General features: G+C 43.1%; 4 protein-coding genes across 4 annotated transcripts; all 4 read left to right on the forward strand.

Annotated features, from left to right (window-relative positions):
- Nucleotides 1-4,175: 4,175 nt before the first annotated feature.
- Nucleotides 4,176-6,502, forward strand: F4813DRAFT_399737 (glycosyl transferase family group 2-domain-containing protein; the record flags this gene model as incomplete). The annotated part of the gene is made up of 4 exons (XM_049248198.1): nt 4,176-4,760; nt 4,901-5,126; nt 5,216-5,771; nt 5,823-6,502. The coding sequence occupies 4 exons, from the start codon at nt 4,176-4,178 to the stop codon at nt 6,406-6,408; spliced, it is 1,953 nt and encodes a 650-aa protein (XP_049095601.1). The 3' UTR covers nt 6,409-6,502.
- Nucleotides 6,503-7,749: 1,247 nt separating this feature from the next.
- F4813DRAFT_393538 (class I glutamine amidotransferase-like protein) lies at nt 7,750-8,975 on the forward strand (the record flags this gene model as incomplete). Its single annotated transcript, XM_049247438.1, has 4 exons — nt 7,750-7,855; nt 8,127-8,570; nt 8,681-8,815; nt 8,905-8,975. 4 exons carry the CDS (start codon nt 7,750-7,752, stop codon nt 8,973-8,975), a joined length of 756 nt encoding a protein of 251 aa, XP_049095602.1.
- A 772-nt stretch (nt 8,976-9,747) lies between these two features.
- Nucleotides 9,748-12,413, forward strand: F4813DRAFT_374036 (uncharacterized protein). Its single transcript, XM_049244877.1, has 4 exons — nt 9,748-10,168; nt 10,283-10,768; nt 10,823-11,501; nt 11,555-12,413. The coding sequence occupies exons 1-4, from the start codon at nt 10,073-10,075 to the stop codon at nt 11,758-11,760; spliced, it is 1,467 nt and encodes a 488-aa protein (XP_049095603.1). The 5' UTR covers nt 9,748-10,072; the 3' UTR covers nt 11,761-12,413.
- Nucleotides 12,414-15,199: 2,786 nt separating this feature from the next.
- F4813DRAFT_399740 (permease family-domain-containing protein) lies at nt 15,200-17,980 on the forward strand (the record flags this gene model as incomplete). The annotated part of the gene is made up of 9 exons (XM_049248199.1): nt 15,200-15,313; nt 15,488-15,577; nt 15,630-15,726; nt 15,793-15,886; nt 15,946-16,297; nt 16,350-16,459; nt 16,547-17,027; nt 17,084-17,208; nt 17,258-17,980. The coding sequence occupies 9 exons, from the start codon at nt 15,200-15,202 to the stop codon at nt 17,619-17,621; spliced, it is 1,827 nt and encodes a 608-aa protein (XP_049095604.1). The 3' UTR covers nt 17,622-17,980.
- Nucleotides 17,981-20,007: the final 2,027 nt, after the last annotated feature.

A 20,007-nucleotide genomic window follows, 5' to 3' on the forward strand; every position in this document is an offset into this window, starting at 1 on the left:
AGAAAGGCAGAATTTGCAGTCATTTAGGAACCTACAGTGGGTAATAAGTAACGGATCCAGATCAACGGTGGGCCAGTAATCTCGACTAGCAAATAAACGTGGATTATCGGCTGAGCAAAGGCCAATCATAATTGTCCGAGACGCATATTAAATTAGTTCTCACGGTCAGAGGACGGGCGAGCATGGGCTACAATGGCTACGCTGCAGACCGGGGGTCATGTGCAACTGAACCAGTAACTGAACAGAGCTCAATGTTCACATTGAAGTATCCATCTACTACATATGTACATAGGTACCTGTATATCCACCACTATAGGTCATTTGTACCGTTTCGGTACTACTGTACAATTCGATAGAGCATGGGTTTTTTTTGTTGGCGGCCTCCACACTGTCCTGCAGAAATGCGTAACAAGGTTACTGCGAAGAAAAAAAGGGACTACTTTTTGTTGTGAAGAAGTATTTTCATGATGATCAACAGGAGATTATTCCAACAACGTTTCAAAAATGCTTTATCGGTTGGGGGAACCGAGTTTCGAAATTCTAAAAACAAGAAGACTGGAAAAGGGACTTACGGTATCAGAGTTCTACTTTTGGCAATTTGGCCCCAAACAACGCATTTCTATTCGCGAGGGGAGAGCCACCGTGTATAAGTGACACTGTGTGACTATGGCTCAGCTCAACTCTAACAGGCGGATACTTAAAAAACCAACCCGGGTGCAGGTCTCGGTACTTGGAAGGTACGGGGATCATTTAAGAACCTCGAAAGGCCGTCGGCATTTCAAAGGAATTACATGCAATTAACCGATATGTCGCAATAATTTCGTTGCGATGTAACCTCGAAAGTATTAGACATATGTATACACTATACACTAATTATGCACTAACTAGTTATAGAAACATGGAGACGCGGCATAAAAGACGCTACAAACAAGAAAGACCTCATCATCATTTGTCTATCTCACCGCAATCATGTCGTAAGTGTCTTTCTTGTCTTAGGCATTTCTGATTTTGGAGTATAAGCGAGACCAATAACGGAGGAAAAGTGACGACTAGCGGATGGCAGTGCGTGGCTAAAAAGGAAACAAGCCACCGTGGCCCACGCAACTGAGTGCAAGTTTTAGTGGAGATATATGGTTGTATGGAATGTGTACCTAGGTATGCATGCGTACATAGGTAGGTACCTATGTATGTAATATGTATTTACGTTGTAGTATATGCACCTGTGATGTCGAGCTGCAGGAAGATAGCTTCAGCAGCGCAAACCTACATGTGCTCAAACGTGCCTAGTTCTTGGATGTCTAACCACAAATAAAAAATATATATGTACCTCTTAGATAGACAAGCAACGCGGTGCCGAATTAGTGCCTCTAGGCTATGTCTACTTCCTGCAAATCATACCTTCGGTATACTATCTATACCGCATTTAAAACAAAAGGCGCTTACATGTGGCGCAAGGGAAGCTATACCTAGCCTCAGAATATGTCATCATAGCATATACTACATAATGATAATAGGCCATCAGTAGGTAGTACGGGGGCGCGCGAAGGATCAGATATGGAGTCATGTCTTTACACATAGGTATGTGCCGCACGGCAGGACTTTGAAGCTGGAACCTAGCTGGCGGGAATTGTGTCGTGCTCTTTCGTCCGAAGGAGTTGTGATAAAATATCTGTAAAGAGATCAGAGGCTAGGATTTGGAAACATGTCCAACAGCATACTTAGTACATATAAGCAAGTCGAGAGGCGGTACAGAGGCGGTATGCTACCTGGAGTCAGATGGTGACGAAACTAGGGTGTATGTGCACACCATTAGGCCTGCCCAGAAACCGGTTGTGGATGGGTGCATGCATATTCGCTCGGCAAGATAACCAGATGCCTTAAGAAATATCTATCGTTGCGTTGCGCTGCCCGCATCCCACTTCTGCGGTCTACAAGCGACGGGCTGCCACTAATAGCGAGCATACTACATGTGCTACTGCAACATCGAGACACCTAACCTAGGTAGTTTTGAATAGGCAGTTGGGATTCTCGATGACGAATTCCTGCATACACGTTAGACATTGTACATAGTTGTATTTAGTGCGGATTTGAAGATGGAAGATGGAAGAAAGAGCTGAACGAATTAGAGTCCTATCTATACGTATCATACGTAATTCTTTCATAAGCCCTTCTTGAAGATCAAAGAGGCTGAGAGTCGGAAGGATTGAAATTCTACAGCAAAGATTAACCCACTAATAATCATAAGCCAACAACAGCCAACGCAGGTAAAGAAAAAAAAAATATCGACCTACCCGATCAGCCTTGGGGCGGCATGGGCTGTGAACCTTGCACGTTACCGCATACATACTCCCAGACTCCCCACGCAACCTAACTATACTCAAGTGCGGTACCACGGTTGCCTATTCCCGATGTATGGCCATGTACAGTACATCTTGCATCTCAACACATGTAGGAGACAATAATAGAAGCTGAAGTCATTGTTGGATAATAGTGTAACCGGGGCGAACAATGAATAACATTTAGTATAGAATATTCTTTAACTTTGAATCGAAAGATGCATCCGAGCAACTAACTCGAATGTCATTCAAACGAGTCACCTTTGAAGATCTGTACTTTATGTAAGTGGATTTCGGTGTGTAAGATATAAAATAAATTCACCTGCAAAGCTACATGCACACCGTGCCTTCAACCTGCATAACGATGCTAGTCTCGAACGTGAGTAGTCGAAAGGAATTAGTTAGCTGAGTTAGGTAGCTTACGTCTAGTACATGTCTGAATCGAGTAGCGTTGGTAGCTCAACTTGCAGAAATATACCTCTTTTTTCTTTTTCTTTCCCATGGGGAATTAAGTTTCCAATCCGTCAGGAACGCTTTGTACCTATCTTGGCTATGACGAAAGACGGGTCGAACTTCGACAGGGTAGTACAATGTCTTTTATTATTCCCGCTCTGAGTATTGTTCAAGCAAAAAAAAAAAAATACTACTCCATCAAAGAGGCACAGTTTTGACTCCGACAGTACCTTTTGAGGAAACAAAATAGAGAAAACACATATACGCACATACACACGCACATACACATAATACACATACACATAATATACTTATTTTCACTAGTTAGTAGGTACCTACCTAGTTATCTACAAACTTACTACAGCTGTATTGTACAATACGTGTAGATGGGATCCATCATTATGTACCTAAACGCTGTACTACATAGACATATACTCGATACGCCTTATCCTCTTATCCTCGCATCCTTTTGTTAGATAGATCTCTTTCTCTAGCCAATTGTATAATTTACGTAATTCAGGACGCTCCCAATTCAAACAAGGGGCCTAAGTCGTCTTACAATTATCGTTCATTCAATTGCATAAAGAGAGGTTGCGCTAACTTTCAATAATAGCCTTGCAGGCGGTACCTGACTGTACACTACAGAACAGGTACACGTATTGTACATCTGGCCACAAGCCCCCATAAACTTATGTACCTAAGGCATACTACGTACGTTGGGTAGGTAGTGTACAATACATACACTAAACCCTGCCCATAATCATAACCGTCACTACCTGCAACGCTAGACCGGCTAGCCTGTTAGCAGCTGGACCGGCCAGGCCCATGCTTGAAGTATGTACATATTTGGGAATTAGAACCCTTCCCGTCGTCAGAGCTACAAATCCACTTTTGGGGGGCGCAGAATCCCTACCCATCTAATTTCTCTGTCGTACTAAACAAGGCTCCCCTTTTCCCTAATTGTTATTACTTTCGTGAGGTTCAACCTAGTAATTTTCCAGCTTCCCTCCCATTTTCTTGCCCTGCTTTGCCAATTAACTAGTTTTTTATTTTTCCCTCCTTTCCCATTCCTCTTTTTTCACCCCTAGTATTGCAACCCAAGAGAGGTCAACCCAGGTTGTCGTGCAGCTAGTGCACCAATATCGCGACCTTCTTCAGAAGTGGCCCCAGCCCCCCCTCTCCCTCTCCTACCCCCTTCCCATTCAACGTCCTTCCTTGTGTTATCTTTTCCCAACTTACCATTGTAACTCCATTTTCTTCTTCCCTTTTCCTCACTCCTTGGCGACTCACCCACGCTCCTTAACCTAATACCTCAAGAGTCGAGAGCATCTATCGTCTTGGCCGAATAATATACGAGGAGTCAATCGCAACACGTCGTCACCAGCCATGTCGCTCTTCAGCTGGTGTTCGAAAAGAGTCGGAGGGCTGGCCATGCTAATGACCATAACCCTCAGCTATTGGGTTATCTCCAAGGAAGCAGCCGCAACGCGATATGACTACAAGTATATCCCTCAGGATTCATTAAGCAAACCGTCGCATTCGGCCACCTCTTCGGAGGGAGGTGGCATCTGGACCCTCGTCTTCGCCTACTACTGCCTCCTAATCCATATACTGGTCTTCGCCTTCCCGATGCGATCATGCTGGGCTCTATTCGAGGTGACTCGGAACTTGACCAAGGTTGCGCGGAGCACATCGCTCAGGGACTTCAAGCTGACCCACCGCCGTCGCGGCTCGTCTACCTCTCTCTCCAGTTCCGAGACATTGACGTCCTCCAAGGAAGATTCGCTCCCTTCTTCTGCTACCAGCAGCGAAGCTGGCGACATCGAAAACGAGTTCTACACCGACGGGGACACTGTTCACGACCAAATTGTTCATGCAATTGTTATTCCCAACTACAAGGAGGAGGTTGACAGCTTGAGAGAGACGCTTGATGTTTTGGCTTCGCATCCCCAAGCTCGATCCGACTATGATGTAAGTTGGTTTTTTCCCCAATGAAACAGTATAGCGAATGCAATTTGGGCTTGCTCATTTTCCAGAGCAACAATCACGCTCTTCTAGCATAATTGCGCCAATTTAAATATATATTCAGCGCTAACCAGCTTCGTTCTTAGGTCTACCTCGCTATGGAACAACGTGAACACAACGTCGAGGTGAAGGCTATGGGTCTCATTCAAGAATTCGTCAAGAAGTTTCGTTCAATCGACTTTACTCTCCACCCTTCTGATATCCCTGGCGAGTCTCCTGGAAAGGGTAGCAACATCGCATGGGCCGCACGCAAACTCAGTGAGAGGTATACCTCAACTATGAGGAAGAACGTAATTGTGACTGGAATTGATGGTATGCATAATGTCCCATAATTCACCCAGAGGGTGATTCAACTCTAGAATTGTTGATTGTATAAATGTGCTAACCTAGTCAAAATACAGCCGATAGCCATCTGTCAACCAACTACTTCGCCCAGCTCACAAACCTGCACGTGTCTTACCCTGAAACTGCGAGTACTACTCTGTATTCTGCTCCTATCATCTTCGATCGTAATGCTCATGCTGTCCCTGCTATTGTCCGTGTGGCAGATGTTCTATGGGCTGCCGCTGGTCTCTCTGGTCTCTACCGTGGCTCAACTATTTCCCCTCCTACCTCTGTTTATTCCGTGCCGCTTATGTTGGTCGACCGAGTTGGCGGTTGGGACGGTGATTCCGAAGCTATTGGCGAGGATTTGCACATGTACCTGAAGTGTTTCTTCGCGCTCAACGGAAACTTGACCGGGAGGGCCATCATGAGTCCTGTTAGTCAGAGCAACGTCAAGGGCAACGGCGGCAAGGGAGTTCAAGAGGTATACAACGACATGCAGGCCCGTTATAAGCAAGCTTTACGACACATGTGGGGAGCTTTGGATTCTGGTTTCGCTCTTCGGAAGTTTGTGGAGCTCTGGCAAGAACGCAATCATACTGCCAGAGCTTTCCGCCCTCTCCATGTCGCCCTGTAAGATTTGACACTCATATATCTGAAAACCATGAACTAATTTTGAGACAGAAACAATCCTACCGATTCATACATCACGCAAAGTCAGCTCGACATTAGCCCAGAGCAGACTCTTGAGAGCCAGGTTTTCCATGATGTTACTTCCGATACGCTAAAGGAGCCTGACTGGAAACGGATCATCATCCTTTTCCACCGACTTTTTGAGGCTCACTTCTTACCCCTGCAGATGACCATCCTCGTTGTTGCTTCGACATTGTACATGTGGGTTACTGATAACTCGGATCCGCACCATCTGGGTTGGCTCTTCACTGTTTGTAACGTCTTGAGGACAGCAGGCCTTATGGAGGTCGTACTGATGCTGTTCCTATACGAGAAGTTCCACAAGATTTGTGTCACCACGCGCGAGAGGGAAATGAACGAGGCTGGTCTATCCAAGGGAATGTGTTTCTCACATCGTCATATTAAGAAGAACTTCATCGACTACGCCATGGCGCCGCTCGTCGCGCCACTATATGGATCGATACCAACAGCGCAGGCTCAACTAATGCACTTTTTCACGTTGGATTTGGTGTATACGGTCAGCAAAAAGGTTACACGGCAAAGGGCAAAGTCTGTGCTCGCGAGTGTTATGCCGTAAAGAATTTGGTTATTTTGAGTTTAATAATATTCGCCCAGACCGGCTGCCGCGGTAGTTCGGGTCTGTCGCACGCTTCCAGTTCGATTCTCTATCAACCCGTTGAAGACCGACAAAGCGAGCGAACTTTTCAGAATTTTTGAAAGAAAGCTCCTCGGAGCTATGTGTAAATAGAGGGCATGATGTTGATATGCATGGCATCGGCACTGGCATTCTAGATACGGGGATCCTTATTCTGGGCTCACGGAGTTCTAGGAGCAAATCGCAGGAACAAAAGACGTTCTTCCTGCCGGCATTCGTTTACGAGGCAAGAGAAAGTGGCCGGGAAGAGTACGGCTCAACAGTCCAAAATCGGCTCGTCGGGGTCGATGGACGCATCCGTCCAATTGGGGGGGCGGGCTAGCCCAGCGAGGACGAGAATCGGGTTTTATGACGGGGAGAACCCAAGATACCTAATGCGCGAACCTAGCCCGGTAATATTTAATATTCATGTACATAAAGAAGTGCCGTCCTCCGACGGGGCTGGTGGATTGGGAGCACGCCGGTGAACGAGAGAATAGTTGTCAAGTAGTACTCTTGAAACTTACAACGATAAATGATACATCGCATTGCTCTAAAGCCGAATATGTATGGAGAATGTGATATGTGATATTGCTTTGTATAGTAGGACGTTTCGGAAGCAAGTCCGATTGGCAAAGGGATCTGACTGGCAGACCTGAGTTGAATGTTTATACATGTCGAAGTTTGCCGACTTCGCCAGCATGATATTATCTCACTCTTCAAAGGTCGGAATTATAAATTAGCACATTAATATTCCTGCGTACGACGCGTTCGTTTATTGTAACCGGAGTAAGAAATAAAAGCAAAGCAGCATATAAGCGTTGGAGTTCCGTCCATACATATTCCAAAGCCCTAGCTCCGACTCGAGTCGGAGGAGACGTAACTTGACCAATCGTATTACACGGTTTATTTGAAGCTCTACACTATCCTCCAGACCGCACCTCAGTGTCACAGCGCTATTGTCCGCTCTGCCTCGGGGTCTAGCTGTGGGGTCTGTTACCGACTTGCTCCGCGAGGGCATGGAGGTTAGATTTTGATATGCGAGTGAAACCCGTTTTGTAAGGGAGAGGGGAGGGAGGATGAAGTGTATAAATGCACCCGAGGGCCTCGCGGGTTTGAGTTGGGATTTGGTAGTGGTCTTCAACCCGAATCTTGGTTTTGATATCTACTCTCTTACTTAAATACCTATAGTACTCACTATTTTCTTCAGGGACTCTTTTTGAAAAGTCCATATATTTCTTCCAGCGAAGGCAACGCTAGACAGACAAGACAAGTCAAGACAAGATGGCTGCTGTTAACGCAAATGGCTCCGCGCGACATACCGTTCGCGTTGGCGTTTTCATCCCTACTATGTGCCAGCTCCTCGACGCGGCGGCGATTGATATTATTGGTTCTATGAGCTATGAATGGTTGGTCCTAAACCCTACTTGCCTATATATCTATATATATATTACTATATATGGTGTATTTTCGTTTAAAAAGTTAATGTGTCTTTAGTATGTTATAAAATGTCCTATTCCATTCCTCTCCGGCCTCTTAGAAAAAGGCCGTCGACGCCGAGGAATACAAAACCTTCCTACTCAAGACATATATATTTATATACCTACCTATATGTTTATATGTGTACCTACTAAGTAACACCTACTAATAACCCGCCGCAGATATGAACGGCTTCCGCTACCTCCTGCCCGACTCGGTCGTCGACCTAGCCCCCTCCGTCGAGATCCACTACATCGGCTCCGTGCGCGCGGGCGAGCACATCAAGCTAACGTCCAACGAATCGATCATAGCTACGGACCACTACAGCGACGCGGCGGTCGCCCCCGGCAAGCTCGACATCGTGTTGGTTCCCGGGCCCGATCCGGTAGCGCATACCGAGGCGGCGGCGCTGGAGTGGCTGCGCGCGCAGGGGGCTACCCCCGCCGTCGATATCTTGAGCATCTGCACGGGCATCTTCATCTGCGGCGAGGCCGGCCTGCTCAGGGGGAAGACGGCGTGTGGGCCGCGCGCGCTGCAGGATATGATTCGCCAGAGGGGCTTTGGCGAGAAGGAGCTGGTTGGGGATAAGTATCGCTGGGTGCAGGATGGGAATTTGTGGTCGGGCGGTAGGTTTTTTTTTTTTTCTTCCCTTTCCTCTTTCGGTCGTACTATTTAAGAATATTCATTCATGTGAATCTTTACTAATCTTGGCGGCGGTGTCTTGTTAAATTTAAAGGCGGCGTGACCAACTGCAACGACCTCGTAGCGGCGTACTGCCGCGCGACGCCGCGGCATTTTGCTCGGCCTATCGTGGAGATGATCATCGAGACTATGGAAGTGGCTGATCGCGGGCGAGAGTATGATAATAACGGTCAGTCTACCCTTTGTTGCTCCACATTTTGCTGGTTGTTGTTTTTTTTCTTCCGGGCGTAGCTAACGTGCGTGCCCCGGCGCAAATAGAGGAATCCCTCGAAGACAAGATCAAGAAGATCACCGCGGAGGCTAACGCGCTTCTTGCTGCTAAGAACTGAAAGCGGAATCACATAAGAGTTGGATATGGCTAAAGGGGGTGGGAGTGAGACTCGCTCCTGTGACTGGTGTTTGATAGAGACAGATGGATAAGGGGTTGAGGATAGTATGGCAAAACTGTGAAGGGAACGAGGACTACTCTCTACTCTTGAGTTAGACAGCAAAGCAAGAGGGAAACGAGAACCTATTTTCGTACACTGAGACATTGCCAAACAGGCGTTGGCTTTATGGTGACTGAGACGCAACGTCATGATAGTCTTTCCCCTGAAGACTTTCCCCTAGGCTGAACCCCTATTTTGAAGATGTTATTATCTAAGATATATATTTGCTTACTTGACATGCTATTAAACAGAATCCATAATTTTTGTCTTTAATCTTTTGTGATATATACCATACCTCTATTCCCAATATCAAACTTCAAAGTTGTTTACTTCCACTTATACAATCTCATGAGTTAAGTACCTAGGTACCTAGGCAGTCATATTATCCAGGTCGTAGCCTAGGTAACCAATACCTAACTACTGACTGTATTCTGTATTAAATTAAAAATCCTTATCGACCGTCTTCCTATAACCCCCGTGACTCACGACAAATAAATCGTAAGGCATATCGTCATTTGTTATTGTCATACCTAATACAGCCGTACCATTGGCTAGGCCGAGGCTTCGTAGTAGCAACTGGAGCTGGTTGCCCGTGGCTAAAACCTTCTGAGCAAAGCGGCTGCAAGGGTCCGTCCAGATAAGCCTCTTTCCGCCTAGCACCCACCTTATCTACCAAACGCGGTAAGACTTTTTTAGGTGGGGTGGTTTACTGCGGTGGAAGTTTTTTTACTTGAGGAAGAAAAAAAATTTTGGAGAAAGCAAAGACAGCTTAGTTAGCTCTCGAACTTTTTTTTTTCTTCACTTTCCTCTTCAACCGGTCTCGAGTCGCGTCCGAAGCCTTCTTTTTTCCCTCTTCCTCTTATCCATAAAACATCGTCTTCCCTCTTGCGCTTTGCAGGTATCATTCACAAACAATAGTGTTCCTCATTGAGCATTCAATTCTATCTCAAGTCCAAATCGCATCTTCTATTCAACCCAAGTCAAACTTATCATTCACAATGCCTATACTGCCTATCGCCCTCTACGGGCTTGAGGTCCCGCCGCAAGGCATCTTGGTTCCCGCTACGCAGGAGGAGTTTATCCACGGTGCTGCTGTAAGTACTATGCGAAATGGTTGCGACGGAATTCCCCCCCTCCCCCCCTCTCCGCCGCTTCGTCATATCTAGTATTTCGGTCCCAAGTTGTAAGTACTAATATATAATCTCAAGTATCGCATCACTATGGCTGCTCTTGACCCCACCGTGGAGCCTGAAGCCGATGCTGAGGGCAATATTCCCGCCGTCCCGCGTTCTACGCTTAAGCTCATCCGCAAGCGACCTTCCCTCACGGACGGGCTTGATGACGAATTCTTAGAACAGTTCATGGGTGGTGATTCAGATGAAGATGATGACGAAGAAGATTCGGATGAAGAGGCCAATGGTGGCCCTAGTGACCCCTCCAAGTCGAAGAAGGCCCGGCGCGAGGCTGCTATGCAAAAACTCATCCAAGCTGTCCAAGAAGATGAAGATTCAGATGAGGAGATGGAAGACGACGATGCCAAGCCCAAGTCGAAGGCAAATGGTGTCGTTAAGACCACCAAGAAGGGCAAGAAGGGGAAGGAGCCCGCTACTTCCAGCGACGACGATGACGATGAAAGCATCGATTTTACTCCAGATCTTGAGGAGCTTGTCGTTTGTACCCTTGATACTGAACGCGTATGTCTTGCCTTGAAAAGCTTTTTTTTGTAGCTCTACTAACGTAACCCAAAGAACTACCAACAACCCCTCGACATCACCATTGGACCTGACGAGGAGGTCTTTTTCATTGTCAAGGGCACTCACACTATTCACTTGACTGGTAACTACGTTGTCGATCCTGACGAGGAAGACGAGGAAGACGAGGATGATGACGAGGACGACGACTACAACTACGGCAGGAGCATCGATGAATATGCCTCGGATGATTCTGAGGTAGATGAGCTCGATAATCTCCAGGACCCTCGTGTTACAGAGGTAGACACCGACGAAGAGGATGCCCCTAAACTGGTAGCTGCCGAGAGCAAGAAGGGCAAGAACAAGCGCCTTGCTGAGGAAGCAGAGAGCCTTGATGGCTTGATGGCCAAGGCTGAGGAGGCCAAGTTGAGCAAGAAGCAGCAGAAAAAGCTCAAGAACAACAAGGGTGAGCCTGTTGGTGTTAAGGAGGATGCTAAGGCCGAGCCCACCAAGGACGCTTCCACCAAAGGTGATAAGAAAGTCCAATTCGCCAAGAACCTAGAACAAGGCCCCACTGGTTCGACTGCCGCCGAGAAGGGCGCTACCCCCGGCGTAAAGGTTGTTCAGGGTGTCACCGTTGACGACCGCAAGATAGGATCTGGCCGCGTCGCAAAGAAGGGTAACAAGGTTGAAGTCCGATATATCGGCAAGCTTCTGGATGGAAAGGTTTTCGATGGTAAGTTTCGCTTGCGGAGAATGATGTATGGATGTTTGCTAACATGAAAATAGCCAACAAGAAGGGAAAGCCCTTCGGCTTCTCTGTCGGAAAGGGTGAGGTTATTAAGGGTTGGGACATTGGAATCCAAGGCATGGCTATTGGTGGCGAACGCCGACTGACTATCCCTGCTCACCTCGCGTACGGAAGCAAAGCGCAACCCGGCATCCCTGGCAACAGCACATTGGTGTTTGACATCAAGCTGATGAACATAAAATAAGCGCGCAATAGTCAACGTGTGTAGCATTTCCTCGACATTTCCTTACCTGCGGATACCACTACGGTTGTACTCTTATGTCTGGTTTTTTTCGGTCAAGTTTTTCGGTACGATCAGTTGACGAGTCTCATAATGTCGCGCTGTTGGGTCTCCGACCTGCGCGAATCTGCGAGGATCTGGTGTCTCGTCAGGCGCAGGAAGCAGATATTGTCATAAGGGATGACGAGGTCTGCGTTGCATTACAGGCGTACAATTTTCGAGGGAGGTTGGGTATCCTCTCCGTGCACATGTTTCCGCTGGTTTCTATTGGCAGTCCTGAGACTCTCAGATCGACTAGCTAGCCATACTGAATTCGTTATTTTCCGTCAATCGCCGTGGTTTTTCGATATGTGCGTTTTGTGAATGATAAGTGGTCTTCGTGGCCTTCGTGACAGGTTATGGGCTTCAATGAAGGAGAGTCTTCGTATTAAAACCAACCTAGGTATAATAGCATAATAGTACCGAAATACTATATACACAGGCAAGTACAATATGGTAGGTAGGGATAGAAGCTGTAGGTAGGGCTCTAAATTAGAACAGAATGTTCGACCTTAAGTTAGGTAGGTGAGGAAGAGTAGGAAGTAATAGTTATTTGCAGCTTGTTTGTAGAATTATTTGGCTCTCTCTATTATCTAACCTAATTATGTGTGTTTGTTTGAATTTCTGTGCTCCCACCTAATTGGCTATCAAACGACCTTAGCAAGGAACTTAGTGTCGTAAGACGCATACTTGAATAGCCCCTATTTTTGCTATTCTCCGTGAATAAGAATAGCGCATCTGTACACAAAATCAACATTCATTATTCGCTTTTGCTTCCTGTTACATAATTCGCTTAACTTAGCAGCGGGACTCTTCGACAACATAATCAAGCAGACATATTTTACTTGATTATCTGATCTACCTGCTCGGTGCCGAATTAGCTACGCCGATTCATGTTTTTGGATATTATTTTTCTTTAGTCCACTTATAAGGTATTATTCAACAACAATACGTATTGATATATTTCTCCTCTATTCTATATTTTAAAGGCAAGATCTTACACAACTTACTACCTTGTTCAGCTAAAGTGTAGAACTTGTATCACAATGAGCTGCTTGGTTGGAATTAATATGAAAGACCAATCCGGGATAATTGTTGTTTTCTTCACCGAATATACCACACAGACCGCTTTATAAACTGTTCTGACCCAATTGCTGGCTTTCTTTCGTAGCTTCTGATAGAGTGAAGTTTTCCTCGACATTTCTATACCCAGGTAATCATCAGCATGTTTCTCCAGTGATGTCCTGCCTGCCCACTTTAAGTAAACACTACTTACTATTGACATATCCATAGATGTGTACGCTAGACTCGGCCCGTATATGGATCCTTTTCCGATGAGATTGTGTAACCTAGATGTATACTCAGATAAACCAGTCCCGGCCACTGGTTTTGTTACGTCGGTTATCACTGAAGACTCTCGTACTTCAAGATACACGACAGGCACATCCCGGTTTACACAAGCATTATATGATAGCACGGGCAGAGGCTCCATCTCCACTCTGTGCTCCGGCAATGGAATGGCTTGCGTTACAGTATATCTCGGTAATTGGCGAATTTTCCCGCGTGTCTCGTGCATTTGTCTGATATCTAGTCCAATGTTGCCCCATAGGAGGCCTTTCAGGGGCTCAGGTATTCACTGACAACCTCTGAAACAGACCAATCGAGCCTTTTTAAGAAGAAGAAAGCCAATTGTGTGTTCACAATGACCCCATGATGCCAAATTTATTTGTGGCATCAACAAGAAGGCAAAAGTTTTGGCCAGCTGAACAATCAGGTGGTGCAATGCCGAATCGCGGTTACGACAAGCTGGAGGATACACGACATCCACGCAGAGTTGATACTTGCATACTAATGCTTGACCATTTTTATAGAAAAGAGGCTCAAAGTAAACAGGAATAGGCCAAGTTCGATGGATAGGAGACCGGCAATCCGCATAGTAATTTGCGAGCTTGCAGTCGAGATGTTTGCATCCGCTACTAGGATAGCCTCGGTACCTATACATTTATATCTTCGAAAGCATACTCCTATAGCAAAGTTGTCCACCAGTAAGGTTAAGTAGTCTTGAGAAATATACCGCGTCTGTCTTTTCTTATTTCTTCCAATGTCTCTCGATTGTTGTGTGCTATGGGTAAACAAGGATACACACATTTCACAACTAGTTTCCTTTCATACCACAACCTCACACACGTGGTCGCTAGTTCACTTGATAGGAGGGCTAGAAGCAACATCTTCGGGTTAATACTTGTTGACCACCAAGTTTATTGTAGGGAGACGTGTCAACTCGGTGAATATTGAAGACACACCGTCCTCACCTGACCAGAATACAGACGGAATTCCACAGTAACATGGTCACTTATTGGTAACTGCTTAACGGAAAACTACCGAGAGAAAGTTCGAACGAGATGATCCACGAGAGCCCCTTTTCCTTAATTTGGGTGCATCCTTTACTGCCATTATATTGCAGCTGTGGATAACTGGTGGAGAGTGACCTTATCAACCACGCTCTTTCAAAACACTGGGAATAATATCTGAAATACAAAAAGACAAAATCGCCAGATGGCAACTCAATAGTGTCCTGAAGTGGCCTGACTCACGTAGTAGTAGCAGCAGCAGCGGCGGGTTATTCTATTATTGCAGCTGGAACTTGTCGTAGCTGGGTACGTACCGCTCAAGGTGAGCATACCCGTGCACATAGATGCACCTTCCTTCCGCCCCTTACTCACGACAATTCCACCGGCGCTCTTTCCCTTTCATACCTACCTACCTACCTACCTATCTAAACAACTTATCTTAGGCAGGCTTGAACTTTAAAAGCGCCTAATCTACCTAGCCAGTGGGATCTTTTTCAATCCTATCTAGACGAGATACAACAGAAGGTACGATTCTAAGCAACGCAGTTGCCTGGCCGTTGCTCCCCGCCGTCTTTTATCTTTGCACAAATCACCCACCTATTTATTTTTCGGCATTCTTCCTCAGACAGGCAAGAGAAACACTCTTTTTACAACTAACGAGGGCACACCCTATCCAACCACAGAGGTAGCCTGCAGAGTCGGCACACACAATACGGTGCGACTTTTCATTTGATCTCGTCCTCCGCATCTTGTACCGACTTCTAAGGATCTACTCGGCCTTCTTTTTCGTGTCTTGCCCTGCCTCGCCTTGTCTCCCGATCAACAACATCGTCAAACCTTTGATCAAACGGTCTAACTTCCCAAGACTATCCCTCTCACTTACTGTTAACTACCTTTGTCTTTTCCTAGCCTGTTGGAATTGGCTTCCATTCCCTTACTAGGCTATTTTAATCAGTTATCTTCTGTGTACCCCATCTAACCGACGCGACTGCCTGTCGCTTGATCGAGACAAAATGCCGAACATCGATGGATTTATTGATGGAGTGATGAACAAGGTGGCATCTGTTGATGATTACATCAATAGATCAACCTTTGGTCGCGTCTTTCGCCTGGATGGATCTGGTCACGTAAGTTAAATTTCTTTCATCCTTCTTCACAAGTCATCCCATACACCCTCAATGAGATGTTTGATACGACGGGTTCTATCTACGCGATAGTTCTATCTAGTCTTCTCGGGTCTATGCCATACAATATTTCCAACAAGCATTCCTAGGAAAAGTCACCATACTAACAGCAATTAGCCCCAAACTGTTCGCGGTTCGTCTTTCTTTCGAGAAATCCGCGCCGGCTTGACTACCTTCGCAACTATGGCATACATTGTTGCTGTCAATGTGAGCATCCTATCTACTAATCCTCTTGGTTTATATACCTAACCAAAATAAGGCTGCTGTTCTTGCAGACTCCGGAGGCATGTGTCAGTGCCCAGAGGGATCTGAACCTGGCTGCCCTGGCGACTTTGAGTACGCCAATTGCCAGACAGGTAAGTACTTGTTAACTCCGAAGAAAAAAGAAACACAAGTTGGAACTAAGGCTGACTCGTATATAGTTCTGAAGCGGGACCTGATTACCGCTACGGCGGCCCTCTCTGGCCTTTCCAGCATCGTGTTCGGATTCCTTACGAACCTTCCTGTTTCTCTCGGGTATGCCAACTCTCATCTTATAATGGATTTCTTATCACGTTGTTCTAACCTACTTCAAGACCAGGTATGGGCCTTAACGCCTATTTCACCTACCAAGTTGTTGGTTGGCACGGCACGGGAATGGTTCCTTACAAGGTCGCTCTTCTTGCCATCTTTGTGGAAGGTTGGATCTTTGTCTTCCTAGCTCTGACCGGAATGCGACAGTGGTTGGTTCGAATGATCCCGGCTACCATCAAGACGGCCTGTGGCGTCGGCATTGGCTTGTTCCTTACCGAGATCGGATTGTCCTATTCTGCAGGTATTGGTGCCATCACGGGCGGATTCTCTACTCCTCTCACAATTGGAGGATGTCCTGCCGAGTATCTCAACGACAAGGGAGAGTGTTCCAGCCACATCATGACGAACCCTGGAGTAAGAATCATTACACCATAGCTTTGAGTATTTTGCTTACAATTAGTAACAGATGTGGATTGGTATCTTCATCGGCGGCATCTTCGTTGCGTTTCTGATGGCCTTTAAGGTCAAGAGCGCCATTGTCATCGGTATTGGAATCGTGTCAATCATGTCTTGGCCGTAAGTGGAGCCCTCCCTATCTTACCCCTTACCCCTTACCCCTTACCCCTTTTATATATCGAATGAAATTAAACTGATAATCATTAGCCGCAACACCTCTTTCACTTACTTCCCTTACACGGAGGCCGGCGAGGAAAGATTCCAGTTTTTCAAACAGGTCGTCGCATTCCATCCGATCAAGACTGTCTTGAATGCCCAGGATTGGGGTCTCGAGGGTGCTGCCGGAGCTCAATTCGCCTTGGCCCTCGTTACCTTCCTCTACGTCGACATTATTGACTGTACTGCGACCCTGTACTCGATGGCCAAGTTCTGCGGTGTTGTGGGAGAGGATGGCGACTTTCCCCGCTCGACCCTTGCGTATTGCACTGATGCAGTCATGATTTCAATTGGTTCCCTCTTTGGTTGTTCGCCCGTTACCGCCTTCATCGAGAGCGGTGCAGGAATTGCGGAAGGTGGCCGTACCGGATTGACTGCAATTTCAGCTGGTGTCTGCTTCCTCGTCTGTTTGTTCTTTGCCCCGATTCTGGCCTCTGTTCCGCCCTGGGCTACGGGATCAACCTTGGTTTTGGTAAGCTTGCCTATGAATGCTACAATCAAAGAGAGTCGCTAATATTATCTTTCAAGGTCGGTTGTCTCATGATCCGCCAAGTCATCAATATCAACTGGCAGTACATCGGTGATGCTGTCCCGTCTTTTGTCACCCTGGCCTTCATGCCCTTCAGCTACAGCGTCGCCTATGGTCTAATTGCGTGAGTATCTTCTACTAAACAAATAAGCATATACTAATCGGAATCATAGGGGTATGATGGTCTACGTCGTCCTGAACAGCATGATCTTCTTTATCGTATGGGTCACTAAAGGCAGAGTCATCCCGTCAAACTGGCACGAGAAGGAGGTGTATGATTGGGGACTAGGAGCCAGAGACGTCCCTGGCTGGATGAAGCGTGTTGCCGGAAAAGTCATGCCAGGCCGCTTTCAATTTGAGACTAACAGTCAGAAGGGTGCCGTGGAGCTGGTGGACAACGACAGCGTTATGAACGCCGCCACTGAGACCAGCTCGCGAGGCCATTCGGATGAAGAAAACAAGGATGTACACATCATGCAGAGCCACCCTCAGCATCGTATTCGACACCGCGAGCACGACCTTCCCTCGCTCGACTAGACGAGCGAAGCAGTATGAAAGCCAGTTGTATATGTCTGTTGCAGGCATACATTCTCTAATTTTGGAACGCTTTTCGCAACTAATACGTACGGATCAAGGATTGGCGTAAGTGGAGGATGAGCATCACGCAGATAATAGCAAGCAAAGGACGGAAAAGGACAAGATGAGATGATTGGCAAGATGCTTTCTGAGATGTCTACGGAAATTGACTAGGATCCTTTTCCCCAAGGCGTATATAATTGTGAAGTAAAAGGAGGAAAAGGGGGAAAAAAAGATGTACTGGCAGGATCTCTTGCTTAGCTTTACAATGACAGAGCAAAGACCAAAATAGGCGTAGCTTTTTAGCAATGCAAAGAAAGGATATTCGTATGAAAAAAAAAATTGAAAAAACTGTGATAACTGTAGTGTAGATACTTGTCAGATTAGTCAGCCATATCAGGTAACCTAAAAATCCCTAGTCTTATATAAAATAGCGGTGTAATACACGTTTCTACGATTTTACCTCAATTAATTAAATCATTAGTAATATAATAAATTAAATCTTATATAACGCCGATTTAATATGTATTAATTGTATAATAATTAAAAGTTTTATACGTTTGAACTGTATAAGCTTTAGGGATAAAATCTTAGCCGATGTTATATAATATAATATATATGTATTAAAATAAATTTTAAATAAATTATTATTTATTTATTTATTTTATTATAGATTTTATTGTATTATTATTAAGTTTTAAATTTGAATATTTTAATAATTAAGATATATAAAGTAAAACGTTTATATTATTTATTTAAAATTATTAGTTTTAAAAATGAATAAATTTTAATAATGTTGATATATATAGGGAATTTAAAGTTTAATTTGAATTTTTTTCTTAAATACTTTAAATTTAAAACTACGAAAGATTATTTAATTTATTTAAATCTTATTTAAAAGTAATAATAAAGGCGGGAATTTTATTAAAGGATTAATTGCCGGTAATATTAATTTTAAATAATTAAATTTTTTTTTTAAATAATATAAAAGATGATTAAGATTTTATAAAAATTTTACTTAAAAAAATTAAACGCGTATATATATATTAAAAATAAATATAATTAATAAGAAGAAAAGATTATTAAGTTAAAATAATTAGTTACTTAAACCGTATTAAAATTTTATCTTAAAATTATATAATAATTTAAATATATAATTTAAGATATGTATAATATTTTAAAAAATCATTTAAATATATACGTATTAAAATATAAAATTTAAAATAATTATGTAAAAGTTATAATACCATTTATAAAAGTATTTAAAAATTAAAAAACCTAAATAATTAATTGGTTTATTACCTTTATTAAAGCTAAACGTTTAAGGTTAACCGTTGTTAAAAATTTTTAAAAGTGATTTTATGTATTAATATTAACCTTAAAATCTATATTAATAAATTAAGTAATTACTTAAAATATTATTTTTTACGAAAAGATATATAATAAGACTTTAATATTTTAAAAAATAGTTATAATGTTATAAAGGTATATATAAATCTTTAAAAACGTTAAAAAAAAGTAGTTAAAAGTGCTTTTAAACTAACTTATAATATTAATAAAAGTGAAAATATTAATTAAAAAAGTAAATTTAACCGTTAAAAAAAATTATTATAATTTATAAAAATTCTTAAAAAATAGTAAAATAATTTTAATAAATGTAAAAAGGTTAATATTAATCTAAATCAACTTTATAAATATTAAAATTATAGTTATAACGTTAAATATAAAATTTATTAAGGTTTTTATAATATTAAAAATTATTTTTATATATTTGAAAATAAAAGATCCAAACATTTTAAACTTAAAAAAGCGAATGTTACTTTAATAAAACTAATTTTAAAAATTAATTCTAATTTAATAATTAAAATAAAAACTTTAAAAAAAAGTAAAAGTTTAAAAGGTAAAAAATAAAAATAGTTAATTAAATAAATATATAATTATTATAAAAAAAGGTATAGTTTTTATAATATTAATTTATATTACTGTTTTTAATATTATTTATATATTTAATAAAATATTTTAATTTATTAATTTTAAGGTAGTATTATTAAACGATTATATTATAATAAATAATAATAAAATTAAAATTATAAGTTATAAAGAAGTAGATATCTACATTTAATATTTAAAAGGATTTATTAAAATAAGATTAATAAATATAATTTATTGCGAAAATTTTGCTTATAATTTTATATCTTTAAAACGGTTATAAAGGTAAAGTTATTAATAAAATATACGTAATAATTCTATTTATTTAAAATAATTAAATAATATTATTGTAATTAAATTTGTTGATTGTTATAATTAATTTGTATTTGAGAATATCTTTTATAAAGTCTTAAAGATT

Source organism: Daldinia decipiens, assembly GCF_022478715.1.
Source record: "Daldinia decipiens strain CBS 113046 unplaced genomic scaffold F4813scaffold_45, whole genome shotgun sequence".
Classification (NCBI taxonomy): Eukaryota; Fungi; Ascomycota; class Sordariomycetes; order Xylariales; family Hypoxylaceae; genus Daldinia; species Daldinia decipiens.